The sequence below is a fragment of the Lactuca serriola genome, chromosome 9, assembly GCF_051521515.1.
Source record: "Lactuca serriola cultivar US96UC23 chromosome 9, Lser_US96UC23_V15, whole genome shotgun sequence".
NCBI lineage: Eukaryota > Viridiplantae > Streptophyta > Magnoliopsida > Asterales > Asteraceae > Lactuca > Lactuca serriola.
Window position 1 is genome coordinate 113,060,934 of NC_136416.1, and position 23,014 is coordinate 113,083,947.

The 23,014-nt window shown below is 42.0% G+C and overlaps 1 protein-coding gene across 1 annotated transcript; it reads right to left on the reverse strand.

The window, feature by feature from the left end:
- Positions 1–20,603: 20,603 nt before the first annotated feature.
- On the reverse strand, positions 20,604–22,174 carry LOC145074113 (uncharacterized). Its single transcript, XM_079020534.1, has 4 exons — positions 21,749–22,174; positions 21,473–21,555; positions 21,117–21,319; positions 20,604–20,880 (listed from the first exon to the last, which is right to left on the reverse strand). The coding sequence occupies exons 1-4, from the start codon at positions 22,015–22,017 to the stop codon at positions 20,770–20,772; spliced, it is 666 nt and encodes a 221-aa protein (XP_078876660.1). The 5' UTR covers positions 22,018–22,174; the 3' UTR covers positions 20,604–20,769.
- Between the last annotated feature and the right edge of the window lie 840 nt (positions 22,175–23,014).

A 23,014-nucleotide genomic window follows, 5' to 3' on the forward strand; every position in this document is an offset into this window, starting at 1 on the left:
CATTTCTAGTCTTAATCGGTTAAGCCATTACCCCAACTTCTAGATCCGGCTCTGCTAATGCGTCTATACCCATAAATTCGAGACCTTTAAGCCTTGGCATGGCTGTAAAGGCTCCAACACTTCTTAACATCATTCTATTCCAACTCAAGGACCTAGATCTCATGCATGGTGCATCATTCACGTCCAAGATGCCATTTTTATGAGTCTACAACTCCAAAAGACCAGAAGTATGATGGATCTAAGCTTATGGAGACCATTTGCACAAAAAGTCTCCACCTTTGGGACAAAAACCCTAGAACATGATACTTGAAGCATATAACATGAACCAAATGACAAGATCCGAACTTTTTACTTGAAAATGAAGCTTTAACCCTTGCAAAGCTCTGATCTACACTTGAGCACCACTTCTAGCCTCTCCAACAAGCTCTTCTTCTCCTTTGCTACCTTGGAATGGCACCACCAAGCTTAGAATACACACACAATGGCCAAAGAACGAAGGTACACTCTTTTTAGGGTTTCACTCTGAGGGATGGTGGTTGAGAAGTCCAGCCACACATTCCTTTTATAGCCCCTCCAAAGGAAATTAGGGTTTGGATCTGAATGAGTTACGTCGGGCGTAACCTTGGGTACGCCCCGCGTACCTGAGGGGGAATGCGTCCAAATGAGGCGCGCGAGTACGCGCAACGTACACCTTGTACGCCCAACGTACTCGCCTACCATGAAAACCCTAAATTATCAACTTAACCAAGATGCAAGGCCAAAAGAAGAATACCTGGATTTCGGGCTGTTACAATTCTCCCCCACTAGAATTAGACTTTGCCCCCAAAGTCTCATACTGTAAACAACTCCGGATACTGATCCCGCATCTCAAACTCGGACTCCCATGTCAGCTCGGACCCCTTCCGATGTTGCCACTGCACTTGTACCAGGGGTACTTCCTTGTTCCTCAGAACCTTAATTTTTCGATCCCTGATCGCTACCGGTCTCTCCACATAGTTCAGGCCTTCATCCACCTGAATATCATCCAATGGCACCACTACCGAGTCGTCGGCAATACATTTCCTCAACTGCGAGACATGAAAGGTATCATGGATCTGCCCCAACTCAGCAGGTAGATCCATCCGGTAGGCTATCCGGCCTACCCTAGCAATTACCCTGAAGGGTCCAATGTACCGGGGTCCCAACTTGCCCCTCTTCCTTAATCGTATCACTCCTTTCCAAGGAGAGACCTTGAGGAGCACAAGGTCACCCACCTGAAACTCGAGCTCGGACCGCCGCCTGTCCGCATAACTCTTCTGGCGACTCTGCGCGGTCAACAACCTCTGCCTGACCTGCTGAATCTGCTCGGTCTTCTGGAGTACGATCTCCGTGCTACCCATCACCCGCTGCCCCACCTCTCCCTAGCAGATAGGGGTGCGACATCTCCGCCTATACAACAGCTCAAAGGGTGGCATACCAATGCTCGAATGATGGTTGTTGTTATACGAAAACTCTACTAAAGGTAGATAGGTGTCCCAGCTCCCTCCGAAATCCAACACACATGCTCGGAGCATATCCTCAAGCATCTGAATCATCCGCTCGCTCTGTCCGTCCGTCTGCGGGTGGTATGCGGTACTGAAATGCAGTCTCATACCCAACTCCTCTTGAAACTTCTTCCAAAATCTGGAAGTAAAACACACATCACGATCTGAAACAATCGACATCGGAACCCCATGCCGCGATACCACCTCTCTGACATATAATTCTGCCAATTTCTCCACATAAGAGCTCTCACTGATGGCCAGAAAATGAGTGCTCTTCGTCAATCTATCCACAATCACCCAAATTTCATCGACTCCCCTCGTTGTCCTTGGCAATTTGGTGATAACATCCATGGTAATCTGTTCCCACTTCCATTCGGGAACCTCCAGCGGCTGCAATTTACCGTGCGGACGCTGGTACTCGGCCTTAACCTGACGATAATTCAGGCACCACTCGACGAACCATGCAACATCTCTCTTCATACAGGGCCACCAATACTCCTTCTTTAGATCCAAATACATCTTGGTAGCCCCGGGATGAATCGAGAACTTCGACCGATGCGCTTCCTCCATCAAAATAGTACGCGTACCGCCCACAAATGGTACCCAAATCCGACCCTGAAAAGTCATGAGTCCCCGCCCATCCGTAACGAATCCCGATACCTGACCGACAACCCGTTCCCTCTTCTGGTTTTCTGGTCTCGCAGCCTCAGCCTGAGCTCCTCGGATGGTGTCCAAAATCGGAGTCATCACCGTCAACCTCATACAAATGTCTCGAATCAGGGCGCTTTCCACTCTACGGCTCAACGCATCGGCTACTACATTCGCCTTGCCCGGGTGGTACAGGATCTCACAGTCATAATCCTTTACCACATCCAACCATCTCCTCTGTCGCATATTCAAATTGGGCTGATCCATCAAGTACTTCAGACTCTTGTGGTCCGTGTATATGGTACACCGAACCCCATAAAGATAGTGCCGCCAGACCTTGAGGGCAAACACGACAGCCCCCAATTCCAAGTCGTGGGTGGGATATCTCGACTCATGAGGCTTCAGCTGCCTCGAAGCATACGCTATAACGTGTCCTCTCTGCATAAGCACCGCCCCCAATCCAGATATGGATGCATCACAGAACACCACAAAATCATCCATCCCATCTGCGAGCGCAAGCACAGGGGCCTCGCATAATTTCTGACGAAGGGTCTCAAATGAGGACTGCTGCTCCGGTCCGCATGAAAATGCAACACCCTTCCGGGTCATTCTAGTAAGCGGCACAGCGATCTTGGAGAAATCCTTGATAAACCTTCGATAATAGCCGGCCAAACCCAGAAAGCTCCTGATATATGTGGGCGATCTCGACACTTCCCATCTCATCACCGCCTCGATCTTGGCCAGATCAACCAAAATCCCTTTCTGGTTAACAAGGTGCCCTAGGAACTGGACCTCTCGCAACCAGAAATCACACTTGGAGAATTTGGCATACAGCCTCTCCGATCTCAGAACTCCAAGAATCTCCCTCAAATTCTCCTCATGCTGCTCCCTAGACCTTGAATATACCAGAATATCATCAATGAATACGATCACCGATCGATCCAGCATCGGCCTGCACACCCTGTTCATGAGATCCATGAACGCAGCCGGGGCATTGGTGAGCCCAAAAGGCATCACCATAAACTCGTAATGTCCATAACGAGTTCTGAATGCAGTCTTCTGAATATCTTCATCTCGAACCCTCATCTGATGATAACCCGACCTCAAGTCTATCTTGGAGAACCAAGATGCCCCCTGCAATTGATCGAACAGATCATCGATCCTAGGTAACGGATATCGGTTTTTAACCGTCAATTTGTTCAATTCCCGATAATCGATACACATCGGTGCGAACCATCCTTTTTCTTGACAAATAGAATCGGCGCTCCCCAAGGTGAGCTACTCGGTCGAAGAAACCCCTTCCCCAACAGCTCCTGAAGCTGCGAGGATAACTCCTGCATTTCCGGTGGAGCGAGACGATAAGGCGCCTTGGCGATGGGCGCCGCTCCCGGAACTAAATCGATACTGAACTCCACTTGCCTTTCCGGAGGCACACCTGGTAACTCTTCGGGGAACACATCCGAAAACTCGCATACAACAGGAACGTCATCAACCGAATTGGGCCTCCCCGCGGCCACTCGAGTATCCGCCACGTAGGCTATGAATCCATTGCAGCCCTGCTGCAAACTCTGCCTCGCCCTGGCAGCCGAACAAAACGCCGACCCACATCGGGTCCCCTCGCCATACACCGTAAGCACTCCCCCACTAGGGTCTCGAATCATCACCAGCTGTCTCTCGCAGTCAATGACTGCCCCAAACTTACTCAACCAGTCCATGCCCACGATGACGCAGACATCCCCCATCGCTATAGGAACCAAGTCTATAGGGAATTTGACCCTGAAAATCTCGAGCACACATCCTCGAATCACATCAGTGGCGTATACCGCTTTCTCATCCGCTATAGAAACTCGCAGGGTTCGACTCATCACCTCCCGATCGATACCGATATGCTGGCTAAAAGCCAACGATACAAAAGACCGACTCACACCCGAGTCAAATAATACCAAAGCAGGTACAAAATTCACAAGAAAAGTACCTACGCATATCATAAAATAAGCACAACATCTCAGCATAAAAAAATAAATACACGAAAGAATACATACTAGCCACGACATCAGGCGCTGCGCGGACCTCCTCCGCAGTCAACTGAAAAGCTCTCCCACGAGCCCTCGGGGCCTCGGCCTTCACTGGTCGTGTCTCAGTAGCCCTAGCAGCAGGTGCAGATCCCTGGAGAAGTTGAGGGCACTCGGCCTTCCGATGGCCGGTCTGGTTGCAATGAAAGCAAACCATAAACCCCTTGGGGCAATCCCTAGCAATATGCCCCTCCTTGCCACACTTGTAGCAAGCACCTGATCGACATGTGTGACAACCGTCAATTTCCGGTCAAGTCAAAGTCAACTTAAGTCAACAAGTCAAACCGATCAACTCAACTAACCCTTGTGTACTAGGGTTTACGTTGTGTAATTACTAAACAACTCGCTAGTCTAAGGAGAGATCATAAATCGAAAAGTGCGTACATCTGGATCTCCTTAACCCAAATCTATGGTAAGTGACGAGCCAAACCGATAAAACAATGTTACATACTCATCGAGAGTGTGTAAGATCCTTAAACAAGGCTTAACGGGATTTATGGACCCTGCATTGCGAAGCCAGACACTCAAAAAGGTCACAAATGAAACCTCTTTCGATCGTTTTCACTCTATCTCTCTCTCTATTGTCAAATCTCTCCCAAATCTCTCTAAGTATGTGAAATCTCTCCCAAATATCTCTTTGTATGAGAAATCTCTCCAAGAATGTCAAATCTCTCCCAAATCTCTCTAAGTATGTGAAATCTCTCCCAAATATCTCTTTGTATGAGAAATCTCTCCAAGAATGTCAAATCTCTCCCAAATCTCCCTAAGTATGTGAAATCTCTCTCAAATATCTCTTTATATGAGAAATCTCTCCAAGAATGTCAAATCTCTCCCAAATCTCCCTAAGTATGTGAAATCTCTCTCAAATATCTCTTTGTATGAGAAATCTCTCCAAGTATGTTAAATCTCTCCCAAATCTCTCTAAGTATGTGGAATCTCTCTCAAATCTCTCTCAAAATCTCTCTCAACTTTCTATAATCACTTGGGGCATTCCGACCCTCGAATTTGGCGAAAACAGCCCAAAAACGGAAGTCTACGCGAAAAACGGACTTAAGGAGCCGAAACCCCTCTAAGGACCCGAAAGTCCTCTTAGGACCCGAAAGTCCTCTTAGGACCCGAAAGCCCTCTTAGGAACCGAACCCTTCTGAGCCGAAGGCTGCTGAACCAAACCCGAAAGGTCCTCTCGGGCCCGAACCTCGCATGCCTCACCCGAACCCGAACCTTCGGTCCATTTCGGGTCAAGGTTCCCTCGGTCTAGTTCGCTTCTGAGTTGCTTCGGACCGAGCCTTCGGACAGACCCCTCGCCCTTCGCTTCTCGCTTTTGTTTCGCACCTTTCGCTTCCGACTTGGCACCAGCAAGGACCGAACCTCGGCCTAGGACCGAGAGGTCTCTCTGGGAATGCTTTTCTTCCCGGTTTTCGACTAAATTTGCGTTTTAGGCCCGTTTGTAATTGTTTTAACACGGGATTTTCACCCAAAACTTTATTTTAACATATAAAGACCCATAATTATTAAATTATCATATTTTTAAAGATAAAACCTTATCCAAAAGAGTGGGTGAAGTACAAAGGTGGAGTGTTGACTTTCCTTTAAGTTGTGACACAAGCAACCACTTCCATACCCACTCCATGTCACTATTCACCACCAGCCCATCCCTAGTCACTTCATGAGTCATTTCTCATTATTTTCAGCCATTCCCAAGTCCTTAGGGCTGGAACATCCACCCTCTCTCCTCACACTTCATTCATTCTCTCATTTTTCCACCAAGAACCAGACTCCAAACTCTCTCATCCTTCTCTCTCAAATTCGAGAACTTCAAGGCATACTCCAAGACTTTTCTCCTTCATTTTAGTAAGTATCATCATCTTTCTTATCATTATTACACATCCTCCTACTCAAAATCATAGATTGCTTACACAAACATCATCACCTTCTTGTTAGATCTTCGAATCTTCAAGTGATTCTTCAAGTGTTCTTGAGTTGAACACTTCTTCTCTCCATCATCCATCTTCTGAAATCACTCAAGGTGAGTTCATACCCCTACATTTTCATGTTTTCTCAAGTTTTTAGGGGGGAATACAAGTTAAAACACCAAGAACATAGCTACACTTTTCTAACAGCCTTCATCAGAAAAGTTCAACTCCATTCACGGACTGTTTTGGACAACTTAAACATTTTAGTTTTCAAAACTGTTTTAGGTGCAAGTAGTTCTTAGCTTTAAAATGACTACTTGCACATCTCCACACGATTTTTCTACAATTTATGGTGATTTTTACAAAACAGCCTGTCTTTTCAAACACAAATCTGGACCAGTCTGTGAATATGAGTATTTTAATATAAGTTAAAGGCTTCCAAAAATCATGATAAAAATTATGACTAAACTCGACTCATTTTAGGAACTCTCAGAATTTACGGATCTAGTTTTCAACTTCGTATGATTTTTCTATGATCTTTCTAAAACAGTGCAGAAAGGTTAAGAGTTAGTTAACAGCTTCTAACTTTCAAAACACTTTGTAACATGTTGAGCAAAGTGTTAAATCTTTGATAACTTCATATATTACATGTATTTCTTGTAATGATATATTTATATAATAGGAATTACTTACTGAATTTATAAGAATCCTCCATCATAATCATTAGTACAAAACAAAGCAAGTTAAACATAGCTATATTGTACAAAACATTTGACTTACATGGAAAGGGTTCTTGTACACCACAAATAAACATACTAAACTATAATGAGTATAGTTAGGTTGCATATAAATTTCAAACATTTTGATAAATTATAATAGGTATAGTTTATGATCATTTACATTACAAAAGGTTTTCACACGAATGGGGTACATTCCAAAGTAACGGGTTTTCACACGAATGGGGTACATTCCAAAGTACCGGGTTTTCATATAAATGGGGTACATTCCAAAGTACCGGGTTTTTATATAAAAAGGGGTACAGATACAAAGTACCGGGTTTTTATACAAAAAGGGGTACAGATACAAAGTACTGGGTTTTTATACAAAAAGGGGTACAGATACAAAGTACCGGGTTTTTATACAAAAAGGGATACAAATACAAAGTACCGGGTTTTTATACAAAAAGGGATACAAATGCAAAGTACCGGGTTTTTATACGAATGGGGTACATTCCAAAGTACCAGGTTCACATAAATTAGTTGTTATGATATTAAAACTATATTTCATCTAGAATTGTTAGACTTCAACTATAATATTTGAGCGTATATGCTTGAGTCATATAATAATTTAGTCTTGATTGGATTAGAATTGGTGGTGCCCGCCTCATCTCCTGTTCCTTGTTTGGTTGTGGACCTAGGGCAGACCCATTATATTCAACTTTTTATCTAACTTAAATCTTATATAACTTATATACACTGGACGATTATAGGGAAAATCTACGGGTCATTCTAGGGTTCATTAATGCATCATATAGGAATATTTTATTCACACTTAACTAAGAAAATATTGGATTTTTCTGGAAATCAAACTCTATCGATTTTACAAGGAAAACGGTTTCTACTTCAAACAAAACTCTTATGAACTCACCAACTTAATTGTTGACACACTTTTTCAAAACTACTTGTATTCTCAGGAAATCAGTGAAACAGGAAAAACTTCAGCGCCTTGAGGATGGGACGTTAAACCGTCAACAATTTACTTTTGTCGTCATAATGTAATTGATTTTGAAACATGTAAACATATACTTTGGTGTAACTTTTTCAATTATATTTATGATGGTTGTATTTACTTTGAGCACTATTATACACGTTGTTGTGATACTGTACATGAAGTCCTCCACCCCCGGACGTTTCCTCCATCCTTGGTTTGGGGGTGTGACAGATTGGTATCAGAGCATTGTTTATAGTGAACTCAGTATATCGAACCTCGTGAGATATACAAACTATAAATGCATTGGGACTAGAGTCTCTGATTTAAAGTTTTCAAAACAACTATACTCTTAGAAATAAATAGTTTCTTATTAAAAGTATACATGCATGCATACATACTAAGGTCAGCATCATTCTTGAACAAAACAAAAGTAATGATTGTTGAATATCACAGGTAAGCTCGGGGATGTATGGTCAGTCTTGGGAGCGGCATAGCCTGATCAACTATGCTAGTCCGAAGAGTGATTAGCACATGCCCAAGAATGGTTGTGATATGGCAACAAGTCTAAAAACTTACCAACACTACCACAATGAAATACCATAGGGGTATTTTGCGTTATTATAATTACTTATCTGAGAACTAAATAGATTTTTATCAATAGGTCAATAGTTGCTTAGTGGATACATTAAAATTTTATGTATCCAGGACGTCATAGAATTAGAATCTGTGGATCTTTGCTTTACTTCCTGTTCTCGTTGGATTGGGGATTTAGAGTTAGGGTCGCTTATTCGAAGGTCTATCCTGTCCCAAGTACATATGACTAGTATGCACTAAACAATGTATTGAAGTACCTGATAAAGATCATCTTATAATTATCTAATTAGTATGTCTACTTAGTTATTTCTTATATCCCTATTTCTCGCATGGATATCATGGCTGGATTTCAATCCCCACGACGACCCGTACTACCCTAACCACGACAATACTGAATGACTCGGAGAGGAGCCAGAGAATGATCACCCAACCCTTGTGGATGGTCACCAAGCTGAAGGCTATGCTGATGGTTCTGACTCCGAACCTGAAGTGGAGAACTTATCCCCGATGACCCGTGTTCCAAATCCCAACCCTCGACCGGCTTTCAAGGCCCGACGCCTCCTTGGGTAGGGTGCTTGGAAACCTGGAGCGAAGAGCAAGACCAACCTATGCCGTTTAATGGAGACCGAAGCTTCTACAACATAAACGAAGGAAGCTCAGCAGATAGAGTTTTTCCAATCCTGGTCCGTAGAGTTGGCCGAAACGAGATTCAGGGCAGAACAACTCTCCATAGTATCGCAGAGGTTGATGCAAAGGAAAGAATACATACAATCCGCACCAATCGCCTTGAGCACACTTGTGAAAAGTCCGAGAGAGACCATGAAACCTTGCTGCAAGCACTGGCTGAAACACGAACCGAAGTCATAGAACTCCGAGTACGCTAGAGGTTGTACTAAAGGCACCTGCCTGACATGGAGCGGCGACTAGCTGAACTGAAGGTTCACCAAAGGGATGACCGCCGCCAGTAGTGGATGCCTTACTTTCCTTCTCTGTTAAAAAGAAATCGTTTTTTTTCCTATCTATGTCCTATGTGGCATTCTTTATGAAACCATCTTGTACTATAAGTACTTTGGTTAGGCCTTTAGGCGGCCAAAACTCTCTTGCTCCGGATGTGATGTACGACCCTCTACAAAGTCAATTTTTCCCAAGCCTGTTACATCTTAAACATCAATGACGTTGTCAGTCAGATAAATTCTGTGACAATCTTTGTTCAAATATTTCCATAGCAGTCTATCTGAAACCCACTTTAGTCAAGTTGTTGGACTAGAGTAATTTAGCTCCGGGATCGTTCCCAATTTCTTTCTAAGGTTGGATCATGTTTTTCACCAACCAATGGAACCCGGTTTTGAAACGACAAACGTCATAAGATCATTCTACGAACTTACTCCTACTCTGATATAAGACTGCATCATAGGGATGTAGGTCAAACCTTCGAGAACATACTTCAATTGGCCATAATAAGGACCTAGCCTGGGTCAAGTATAAGGCTTCACTTGGATACAAAACCTACTAAACTCATAAAGTTCATTCATAGGGACTTCCCTTATGAATTACATATAAGGCATTCTTAAATCGGAGAATAATGTAGGAAAATCTAATTCTATAACAACTGACTTGTCTTTGCTAGTAGAAACTTACCATCTGATCATTTTTTTTTTTGCGAACTCATGACAGATCGATGCCACCAAGGAAAAGACCCAGACCTTCCGGCAGCACAGCACCACCACCTCCAACGCCACCTCCTCAGTTTGATCCCGCAATGTTCCAAGCTGCAGTAACGGCAGCCGTGGCTGCTGCAATGTCACAAATTGGTACAAGTGGTGCTGGTGGTGCTGGATCTCGAGCAACAAACTCTAACCACGGTGATAGTACGGGACGCACAAAGGAATGCACTTACAAAGACTTCACAAATGGCAGACCCGATTCTTTCGATGGAAGTGGGGGCGTCATCGCACTAATTCAATGGTTCGAGAGAACCGAAGCAATCTTCGAAATCTGTGCTTGCCCCGAAGTGAGCAAAGTCAAGTACGTGGCGTTCACCTTCATCGGAAGAGCTCTCACTTGGTGGAACGGCAAAGTTAAGTCACTTACGCTTACAGTGGCTAACTCGTTAAGTTGGGAGGACTTAAAGAAGATGATGCTGAAAGAATATAGCTCAAGAGGCGAAGTGCAAAAGCTGGAGCAAGAACTTTGGAATCTCAGAATGACAGGCTCCGACCTTACAACTTACACCAACCGATTTTGTGATCTAGCACTCCTTTGTCCCGCTATGGTCACCCCGGAAGACAAAAAGTTGGAGCGATACCTCTGGGGATTGTCCCCCGAAATGCAAGACAGTGTGTTGGCCTCAAGACCAACTACTTTGGACAGCGCCAAGGAGTTGGCACAACAACTCATCGACCATTGTGCCAGTCGTGACGCCACGACAACCACCCTTAACCAGGCAAGGGGAGGAAACAACAAAAGAAAGTTTTGGGACCACAAGAAGGACCAACCAGCCCAGGACCCCACAATTAAGCAACAGATTTTTGTTGTTCATGCTGCCACGACCCTTCCCACGCCAACTCCCATGAAACAATACGTTGGAAACCTTCCAAAATGCAACAAGTGTAACTTCCATCACACTGGGGCTTGCCGGAAGATGCATTGCAAAAACTGCAACGGAGAAGGGCACACTGTCCGTTTCTGTAAGGCACCAGCACGACCCATCAATCAGGTCCCTGGCTTTGGAGTAAGCCCAACATGTTACAAGTGTGGAGAAACAGGACACTTTAAAAGGGATTGCCCAAGAACAAGAGATGCCAGTGGTGGTGGAAGGGTGCTTGCGATCACCGAAGGAGAAACCACCCCGGAAATGCCCGCAAATATCAGTACGTGTTTCTAACATCGACATTTAAATTCTAAAATTTCTTTATATATTAAATCTAGCATCGATTAAAGCATGCATAGTAGTAATGCCAAAGATTAGACTGAGAGCGTAAACAATAAGAAATTCCAAGACCGTCATGTGACATCAGGCGAGTCAGTTCTCACCATAATCAATTTCTTGTACTGCGAAGAGCTCCCCCATCTTTCCTCCAAATTCTTGGATCCCCATTCAAAGTGCAAATTTCGGGACGAAATTCCCTCTAACGGGGGGATGATGTGACAACCGCCAATTTCCGGTCAAGTCAAAGTCAACTTAAGTCAACAAGTCAAACCGGTTAACTCAACTAACCCTTGTGTATTAGGGTTTACGTTGTGTAATTGCTAAACAACTCGCTAGTCTAAGGACAGATCATAAATCGAAAAGTGCGTACATCTGGATCTCCTTAACCCAAATCTATGGTAAGTGACGAGCCAAACCGATAAAACAATGTTACATACTCATCGAGAGTGTGTAAGATCCTTAAACAAGGCTTAACGGGATTTACGGACCCTGCATTGCGAAGCCAGACACTCAAAAAGGTCACAAATGAAACCTCTTTCGATCGTTTTCACTCTATCTCTCTCTCTATTGTCAAATCTCTCCCAAATCTCTCTAAGTATGTGAAATCTCTCCCAAATATCTCTTTGTATGAGAAATCTCTCCAAGAATGTCAAATCTCTCCCAAATCTCTCTAAGTATGTGAAATCTCTCCCAAATATCTCTTTGTATGAGAAATCTCTCCAAGAATGTCAAATCTCTCCCAAATCTCCCTAAGTATGTGAAATCTCTCTCAAATATCTCTTTATATGAGAAATCTCTCCAAGAATGTCAAATCTCTCCCAAATCTCCCTAAGTATGTGAAATCTCTCTCAAATATCTCTTTGTATGAGAAATCTCTCCAAGTATGTTAAATCTCTCCCAAATCTCTCTAAGTATGTGGAATCTCTCTCAAATCTCTCTCAAAATCTCTCTCAACTTTCTATAATCACTTGGGGCATTCCGATCCTCGAATTTGGTGAAAACAGCCCAAAAACGGAAGTCTACGCGAAAAACGGACTTAAGGAGCCGAAACCCCTCTAAGGACCCGAAAGTCCTCTTAGGACCCGAAAGTCCTCTTAGGACCCGAAAGCCCTCTTAGGAACCGAACCCTTCTGAGCCGAAGGCTGCTGAACCAAACCCGAAAGGTCCTCTCGGGCCCGAACCTCGCATGCCTCACCCGAACCCGAACCTTCGGTCCATTTCGGGTCAAGGTTCCCTCGGTCTAGTTCGCTTCTGACTTGCTTCGAACCGAGCCTTCGGACTGACCCCTCGTCCTTCGCTTCTCGCTTTTGGTTCGCACCTTTCGCTTCCGACTCGGCACCAGCAAGGACCGAACCTCGGCCTAGGACCGAGAGGTCTCTCTGGGAATGCTTTTCTTCCCGGTTTTCGACTAAATTTGCTTTTTAGGCCCGTTTGTAATTGTTTTAACACGGGATTTTCACCCAAAACTTTATTTTAACATATAAAGACCCATAATTATTAAATTATCATATTTTTAAATATAAAACCTTATCCAAAAGAGTGGGTGAAGTACAAAGGTGGAGTGTTGACTTTCCTTTAAGTTATGACACAAGCAACCACTTCCATACCCACTCCATGTCACTATTCACCACCAGCCCATCCCTAGTCACTTCATGAGTCATTTCTCATTATTTTCAGCCATTCCCAAGTCCTTAGGGCTGGAACATCCACCCTCTCTCCTCACACTTCATTCATTCTCTCATTTTTTCCACCAAGAACCAGACTCCAAACTCTCTCATCCTTCTCTCTCAAATTCGAGAACTTCAAGGCAGACTCCAAGACTTTTCTCCTTCATTTTAGTAAGTATCATCATCTTTCTTATGATTATTACACATCCTCCTACTCAAAATCATAGATTGCTTACACAAACATCATCACCTTCTTGTTAGATCTTCGAATCTTCAAGTGATTCTTCAAGTGTTCTTGAGTTGAACACTTCTTCTCTCCATCATCCATCTTCTGAAATCACTCAAGGTGAGTTCATACCCTTACATTTTCATGTTTTCTCAAGTTTTTAGGGGGGAATACAAGTTAAAACACCAAGAACATAACTACACTTTTCTAACAGCCTTCATCAGAAAAGTTCAACTCCATTCACGGACTGTTTTGGACAACTTAAACATTTTAGTTTTCAAAACTGTTTTAGGTGCAAGTAGTTCTTAGCTTTAAAATGACTACTTGCACATCTCCACACGATTTTTCTACAATTTATGGTGATTTTTACAAAACAGCCTGTCTTTTCAAACACAAATCCGGACCAGTCTGTGAATATGAGTATTTTAATATAAGTTAAAGGCTTCCAAAAATCATGATAAAAATTATGACTAAACTAGACTCATTTTAGGAACTCTCAGAATTTACGGATCTAGTTTTCGACTTCGTATGATTTTTCTATGATCTTTCTAAAACAGTGCAGAAAGGTTAAGAGTTAGTTAACAGCTTCTAACTTTCAAAACACTTTGTAACATGTTGAGCAAAGTGTTAAATCTTTGATAACTTCATATATTACATGTATTTCTTGTAATGATATATTTATATAATAGGAATTACTAACTGAATTTATAAGAATCCTCCATCATAATCATTAGTACAAAACAAAGCAAGTTAAACATAGCTATATTGTACAATACATTTGACTTACATGGAAAGGGTTCTTGTACACCACAAATAAACATACTAAACTATAATGAGTATAGTTAGGTTGCATATAAATTTCAAACATTTTGATAAACTATAATAGGTATAGTTTATGATCATTTACATTACAAAAGGTTTTCACACGAATGGGGTACATTCCAAAGTACCGGGTTTTCACACGAATTGGGTACATTCCAAAGTACCGGGTTTTCATATAAATGGGGTACATTCCAAAGTACCGGGTTTTTATATAAAAAGGGGTACAGATACAAAGTACCGGGTTTTTATACAAAAAGGGGTACAGATACAAAGTACCGGGTTTTTATACAAAAAGGGGTACAGATACAAAGCACCAGGTTTTTATACAAAAAGGGGTACAAATACAAAGTACCGGGTTTTTATACAAAAAGGGATACAAATGCAAAGTACCGGGTTTTTATACGAATGGGGTACATTCCAAAGTACCAGGTTCACATAAATTAGTTGTTATGATATTAAAACTATATTTCATCTAGAATTGTTAGACTTCAACTATAATTGCTGAGCGTATATGCTTGAGTCATATAATAATTTAGTCTTGATTGGTTTAGAATTGGTGGTGCCCGCCTCATCTCCTGTTCCTTGTTTGGTTGTGGACCTAGGGCAGACCCACTATATTTAACATTTTATCTAACTTAAATCTTATATACCTTATATACGCTGGACGATTATAGGGGAAATCTACGGGTCATTCTAGGGTTCATTAATGCATCATATAGGAATATTCTATTCACACTTAACTAAGAAAATATTGGATTTTTCTGGAAATCAAACTCTATCGATTTTACAAGGAAAACGGTTTCTACTTCAAACAAAACTCTTATGAACTCACCAACTTAATTGTTGACACACTTTTTCAAAACTACTTGTATTCTCAGGAAATCAGTGAAACAGGAAAAACTTCAGCGCCTTGAGGATGGGACGTTAAACCGTCAACAATTTACTTTTGTCATCATAATGTAATTGATTTTGAAACATGTAAACATATACTTTTGTGTAACTTTTTCAATTATATTTATGATGGTTGTATTTACTTTGAGCACTATTATACACGTTGTTGTGATACTGTACATGAAGTCCTCCACCCTCGGACGTTTCCGCCATCCTTGGTTTGGGGGTGTGACAACATGTCCCCTCGTGACCCTTGCCGCACTTTCCGCAAGTGCGGCCCTTCTGACCTCCCGTCCTCGAATTGGCGGACTTGGTTCGCTTGGCTGCCGGCTGGGACTGTGCCGGTCGCCGATCCACCCGCTGAGACTCGGCCACCTCCCTGGCCTGGGTCTCCAACTCAATCTCCCTCTTCCGGGCATTTTCCTGGAGCTCGGAAAATGTGCGGTATGTCGAGTACGAAACGAACTCCCGAATGTCCCTCCTCAGTACGCCCAAGTATCGGCTCATCCGCGCCTGCTCAGTGGACACCTGCTCAGGGCAAAACATCGCCCTCTCACGGAATTTCCGAGTGATCACCGTAACTGAATCATTACCCTGCTTGAGGGTCATGAACTCCTGAACCAATCGTTCCCTCTCCACCGGGGGAACATACTCGTCTCTGAACATAGAAATAAATCTCTCCCAAGTCACGGCTGAAATCTCCTCAAGAGTGAAGTTCGCCGTCACAAACTTCTACCAATCCTTTGCTCCCAGGCGGAGCTGGTTCAAAGCGAACCGTACCCTCAGATGCTCCGGACATGAACAAGTGTAGAAGCATCCCTCAATATCCGTAATCCATCTCATCGCAGCGATCGGATCCTGCGTCCCGTCAAACTCGGGTGGCTTCGTGTTGCTGAACTCCCGGAATAGCAACGAGTCACCTCCCTGAGGTCTAGCAGCAGCCACAACTACTGTAGCTGCAGCGGCTGCAGCCTCGGTCACTGCGGCATACCGCTCATCAAAAGTCTCGAACAGCGTGGTCTTGATAGACCCAAACATCTCCGGAATCTCGGCCCGGATTTCCGCAGCCACCTCATCGTGGATCATCTGTCGAATCTCCTCGTCACTCACACCGCTCGTCTCGGGTCTGTGGCGTGTCCCAACCATGATGCCTCTGAAATAAAACATAAAAATATCAGAGACCCAATCGAGCATACTCACACTCGATAACGCAACCCTACTCGACCTCCGATACCCAAAGGATTCTTACTTGGGTTGCCCACTGATCTAGTGTTTTCAGTAGTACGGGCCCTATACTACTGACTACACCGCATCAGCGTTCACCCCAAGTCCTCCTCCTTGGACCTCAGATCACGAGTACTCTATTCTTGCTATGCACTGATTACCTACTCGCTCTCAAAACATCTCATAGCAGCAGGTTTTCCCCTAGACTAAGGCATCACAAATCAGGCCACTCTAGTCCTAATATGAATACCTAGTCTAATCTAGCATGCATAACATAACATATCTCATAACACATATTGCAAGGGTATTTTGGGGATTTTTACCGTTCGGGCGCTGGCTGACCATACAAACTGCTTCTTCCTTGGTTATCACAAAATCCTTTATAAAATTTTATGCTTTTGTTTTTGAAATATTTCCTCAAATCCTCGGTTTGAGTTCAGTTACGCCCGAAGGTGCACCCGAATCCCTCAAACCAAGGCTCTGATACCAACTTGTAACAACGTAAATTTTTAAACAAATTTTTCATTTTTGCAAACATCAAAAATCATCGTTTAATATTCCAAATTCAAATGTGAACAATGTTATCATAACGAAATACATCCCATGATCATAAAAACAGTTTCTCCGTCAGTGTGTACAATCACGTCGGCGCCTTCCCACGGTCCTCGCTAGTACCTGAAACACATAACACAACAACTGTAAGCATAATTGCTTAGTGAGTCCCCCAAAATACAACCTTCGCACATACGCCTTTCCAGGCCCTGACCTTCCGGTCCATGTGTCTCAGGGGACTTTCGTCCCGACTAGGTACACCTTCCGGTCCTATCCACGTCAACCTTACGGTCCACATCGCAACGCCTTCCGGCCCATAACATATTCGCCTTCCGGCCCATAATATAATGCCTTCCGGCCCATATCAAGAATATCATACATGGCACATATAACGAATAACTTATCACACATAACACATATATCTCATAGTATATCCGACCTTCCGGTCACACAGTCAAACCCTTCCGGGTACAGTATAGTGAGAAAACTCACCCCGTGCAAGTCTAAGATCTTGCGTTCTCGATATCTCCAAAATCCAAAAACGACTCTACCTCGCCTAATCATAAAAATATCATTTAATAATCAAGACTTCCACAACTAAAACTTTACCCCTTATCATCATTCCTCAGGGGGTAAAAGACCATTTTACCCTCCCTTGACCCAAAGTCTTCATATTGACCAAAACCCTAAAAGTCAACAAAAGTCAACCCTATGAGTACTCGGGGCGTACCGCTTGATGTACGCGGGGCATACATCACCAACCCATGGATCGGGGTCTCCACCCAGTACGCTGCGCGTACTGTGAGTTACGCCCAACGTAACCATCAGACATTATCACACATCATTTCTGGTCTTAATCGGTTAAGCCATTACCCCAACTTCTAGATCCGGCTCTGCTAATGCGTCTATACCCATAAATTCGAGACCTTTAAGCCTTGGCATGGCTGTAAAGGCTCCAACACTTCTTAACATCATTCTATTCCAACTCAAGGACCTAGATCTCATGTATGGTGCATCATTCACGTCCAAGATGCCATTTTTATGAGTCTACAACTCCAAAAGACCAGAAGTATGATGGATCTAAGCTTATGGAGACCATTTGCACAAAAAGTCTCCACCTTTGGGACAAAAACCCTAGAACATGGTACTTGAAGCATATAACATGAACCAAATGACAAGATCCGAACTTTTTACCTGAAAGTGAAGCTTTAACCCTTGCAAAGCTCAGATCTACACTTGAGCACCACTTCTAGCCTCTCCAACAAGCTCTTCTTCTCCTTTGCAACCTTGGAATGGCACCACCAAGCTTAGAATACACACACAATGGCCAAAGAACGAAGGTACACTCCTTTTAGGGTTTCACTCTGAGGGATGGTGGCTGAGAAGTCCAGCCACACATTCCTTTTATAGCCCCTCCAAAGGAAATTAGGGTTTGGATCTGAATGAGTTACGCCGGGCGTAACCTTGGGTACGCCCCGCGTACCTGAGGGGGAACGCGTCCAAATGAGGCGCGCGAGTACGCGCAGCGTACACCTTGTACACCCAGCGTACTCGCCTACCATGAAAACCCTAAATTATCAACTTAACCAAGATGCAAGGCCAAAAGAAGAATACCTGGATTTCGGGCCGTTACATAAAACATGTAAAACTTATACGGCCTAGCATATTTGGGTGCTGACTTCCCTTCGGTCTCTTTCAATCGGTAACCGGTGACTATTTCACCCCTACCACTACCATATAGTAATAGAGCATTCTAGCACATAAAGCATATCAAATAGTGGCATACCAGACAATTATCACAAAGAAAATCAACTCCGTTATAATCACCTACTAGTGGGCCGACATTGGTGCCTTCGACCCACTCCTACTGGAAGATAACTCACCTCAATGTCGTGAAGTAGATGAACTATCCTCTGCTCTGGAATCAACTTTCCTCAAATTCCTACACATAACATCTCTTTTAATTACTCTTTCATACTCACAACTCCATTAAGGGTCAACTCTGGTCAACGGTCCAGTTATAGGTCAACACTCTGCTCAAAGTCAACCTTCTGGTCCAAGTCAACATTCTAGTTGACTCAACTCGCCGAGTTGGTTCATCAACTTGTCGAGTTCCCCGGGTCCATAAAACTCTAGAGTCTCGATCATACTCGTCGAGTTCTTCCATGAACTCGTCGAGTTCCCCTTCATACCAGTCGGGGCATTTCACTCACAACTCGCCGAGTTCATCCTTGAACTCGTCGAATTCTTTTTCATATTAGTTGAGACATTTTGCTATCAACTCGCCGAGTTCATCCTTGAACTCGTCGAGTTCGTTGATCTTCAAGTCCATAAACACGTCCAACTCGTTGAGTCATCTTCTAGACTCAACGAGTTTGCTCAGTAACAGAAAAGGTTGGGGAACCACGACCTAACTCGCCGAGTCGTATAAATGACTCGTCAAGCCCCCCAAAGTCCAAATCTATCCGGTCGTTTCCAGTCGGACTTAATGCATCCAAAACATAGATCTGGCCTCTTAGGGTCAATATAACATGTAAAGTTACAAACTTTACATTCATGCACGAGTTATTTAGCTCAAAAGCCCTAAAAAGTGGTTCATATGAGCATGGGACTTCCACGACCATAAAGTTGGCACCTATATGCCATGGAGTCACTCAAATACTCTGGATTTGAAGTTATTACCCGAAAACATGCTTGCATCCATGAACGGTTCCATAATATGCTCCATATGACCCTAAACTACCCCATGAAGAGATCGAGTAAGTAAATAGACAAGGTATAGACTGTATACCTCAAATAAACTGGAAATAAAGTTGTTCTTCTGGATCCAAAGCTCCTTTCTTCACCCTAGCACTTCTAGCTTCCACTCCTTTAAGAAAATACCCAAAAAAATCACTCATTTTTCCCTCACACACACTCACAAAGCTCAAGATCTCGAATTAGGGTTTTTTGGACTAAGGGAGGCGATGAGGGAAGCCACAATGGGGGTGTTAAGGTCTTTAAATAGGGCGCAAACCCTGGAAATTAGGGTTTCACTTTGGCAACTCTACTCGTCGAGTCGAGGCTTCTCGACTCGTAGAGTAGACTTCAAATCCAGCGTCCAAAAATCTCATTCCTACTCGACGAGTTTAGGGCCTCCAACTCGTCGGGTCCCTTTTTAAAAATGAATAATTCTTTATTAAAATACATATCAGGAACCGATGATTACAGTTTAAAAATAGTTCCAAAAAAAACATGGAAGTTTTGCATGTTCAAAAAAATATCATACGACTAAAACTTTGTATAAAAAGCACCAATGAAATATATATTTTATTCACATCCCACATAATGGTAAGTGGTTCTTATGAGTTAATTGACAACTATGATGAAAAAATTGTTGAGTTTGCCTAAAATTAATAACATGGGCAAAATAGTGCATGACATGGCATTTATGCGTGTATTAACAAAAAAGATACAAATAAAGTAAATAACTTTCCCATGTAGAGTAGTAGCATCCAAATCCACTTGGTATTCAAAGATGAATAATGCACTATACCTCAAAACATTTGCTTAAGCGGTTGAATATATTAACAAAAAAGATACAAATAGAGTAAATAAGTCTACAACAAAGCAAAATAAACTTAAACATCAAGTTTACATAAAAACACAATTAATAAAGGTAAAATGTTTTCGTGTTCTATAAATTGCATATATTGTTGCTTTACTTATAAGATTTTCATAAAATTTAGTGTAAATAAGTCGAGACACATGTTTTGTTCGTGGTTAGGTAAGTTTCGATTTCATATTTTAGGTGTCATCGTGACTATAGCATTTCAAAAGGATACAATCCGTATTTGATGAAATATTAGAATGGATTAGTTCAAAGCAAATAATATGCTAACAATAAGAATATATATTACAAATAAATGAACAAATTGATTTTAAATGCTTCTCCTAATGATAGGTCAAACTTTAATACGTTGACCATGGTTATCTTTTTCTCGAATATTAATAACTATTCAATCTTTATGCGTAGAAACTTCCTCCTTTTTCACAACTTGTATGGAAACCTTTTCCTCGTTTGCTTGGGAAAGAATCAAGGACTCGAGTTTATCTTCAGCTTCTTCCACCTGCGCCATTGACATTTTCAATATTTAATCTTTTTAATTTTAATTTCAATATATAAATTCTACGTATATTAATAGTTACCCAATTTTGACCCCTTCAACATCAAATAACTAACGTTCTAATTTACCGGTAAATTTAAATGGGCTTCTACGTGAGTGAACCCCGGTTGGATTTTGATCAAGAATCAAGATACGCTACTGTTCATATGTAAGAACCTGAAAAAGGTCAGTATTCAAACCTTGTCGATGATATCATTCGCGATATGAGCACTCATTGCTACTCCTTCGATCAGCTCATCAATGGCTTCCAACCTTTTTCTGAGTTTACTATCTTCAGGAAGATCATCAGTAATGCTATCGATCACCTTATCAACTTTTCCAGCCACATCTTCCATAACTTCCGCTATATGCTCCGCCATGTCTACCGCTGTGTCCACTCTATCTGCAGATTCAGTAGATATAAGTTTTGTTGTATTAAAAAGATGGTTATACATCTATACACAATAACCTCAATAAGAAACTCATAAATAATTAGAAGCAAAATAAAATATGAAAGCCTCGTTTCACATTATAATTATCAGCAATATCTTCTTACTTTTTAGTGCAATCAACGGCCCCCATTTACGCGTGATAAAGGGTAAAACAAATGTCAACACGATACACAGAACCCAACCATTCCTGAAAAGTTACACAAAATTTAAAACACGTTGGCTACAAATAGATAGTCAGAAGAAGTGAAGAACATAAAAGGTATATTTTTTCGCTGTTTTCGGTTGGTAGAAAATCTTTTCTAGAGCACAAGAGAAGACATTATTTAAATTCAAGACATACTTGAAAATAACTGGAAAAATTGGTTATTTTAGAAGCTTACATAGAATCCGAAGGTGGTCCTGAAGGAAGAGGAACTCCGGGAGGTGGAGTAATATTGCTACATACAACAAAGTTTCGTCGTGCAATCGTAAACATGGGGTGATACTGCAAGTTTCTACTATGGAAGCCATGAACGCTGCATGAGGCAAGATACTTGCTTTTTGAGATTACTGCATGAGAAGTTGAATTAACTATAGAAGATGATGTAATGAGACTTGGGCTTGTTGATATCAATGGAGCACCATTTAATCTCGACATGCACAATGACATTTCGTGGCTTTCGGTACTTCTGTTTGGAATTAATGTTGCGGTTGCTCGGAATCGAAGTCTTGATTGATCTGAATTAGCGAATACTGTTTGAAATATATTTGTGAGTAAAATTTATGATTAAAGAAGAAAAATGGGATGACAATGGAGTAGTTGAAGGGTTCTATGTGTACTTATAGATATTAACGAAGATATAGCATACGATTCAAGGGTCATAGAAGTAGAGCTACCACACGCTGTTTGCTTATGGTCAATGGTATAGAGCCGTAGAGGTTTCTTGTCAATTTCATTCGTTATTATCTTAAATTAGCATGTTAAGATCTTGATTACTTGGACGTATTTATTTGACAACTATTTTTTTTTTTTATAAAACATAAATAATTAACAATCTTAACATCTATAAATCTCTAGTAAAAATTATAAAAATAGCCAAAAATGTTAATGCATTAGCCATTTTTAGCATAAAAAAAAGGTTTTTTAAATATAGTCACAAAATCGCAGATGAATAAACAACCTACGATTTCAGATTGTCACCCTCGGTTTCATACTATTGGTTATGAACATAAGCTAATTAAGGCATCTGTGATTTCAGCATTATCCTCACGATTTCATGTTAATGGGCTATGAAAATCAACCCATTTTGACGTCCCGTATTGATCCGGGATATATTAATTCTTCATGCAATGTTCCTCCATCAGATCTATTCTATTGAAATGAAGTATCACTACTAGAAACTTGAGTTTCGGCTACGGATTTAGAGTGGGATTAAATCTGTAGCAAATTTTAGACTTATAGAGAGGGAATTGCTAGAGATCTATGGTTTAAACAATTATTTTATTTGTTCAAGATTTAGCATATTAGAGAGTGTTTAGCGAGGGATCAGCTACAGATCTCACAAGTATTTATCGACGGACCCTTATCCCTCGGTAATCGGTGGAAAACGAAGACATTTGGCGAGAGTTCAACGAGGGAAAAAATATCGACTTTTTGACCATCTGGA

Coding starts and splice junctions, on each gene's coding strand:
- LOC145074113 (XM_079020534.1), bottom strand. CDS start 22,017: ATGTCATTGTGCATGTCGAGATTAAATGGTGCTCCATTGATATCAACA. Junction 21,556..21,748: donor GGACCACCTTCGGATTCTAT/GTAAGCTTCTAA, acceptor GTAACTTTTCAG/GAATGGTTGGGTTCTGTGTA. Junction 21,320..21,472: donor GCCGTTGATTGCACTAAAAA/GTAAGAAGATAT, acceptor CTGAATCTGCAG/ATAGAGTGGACACAGCGGTA.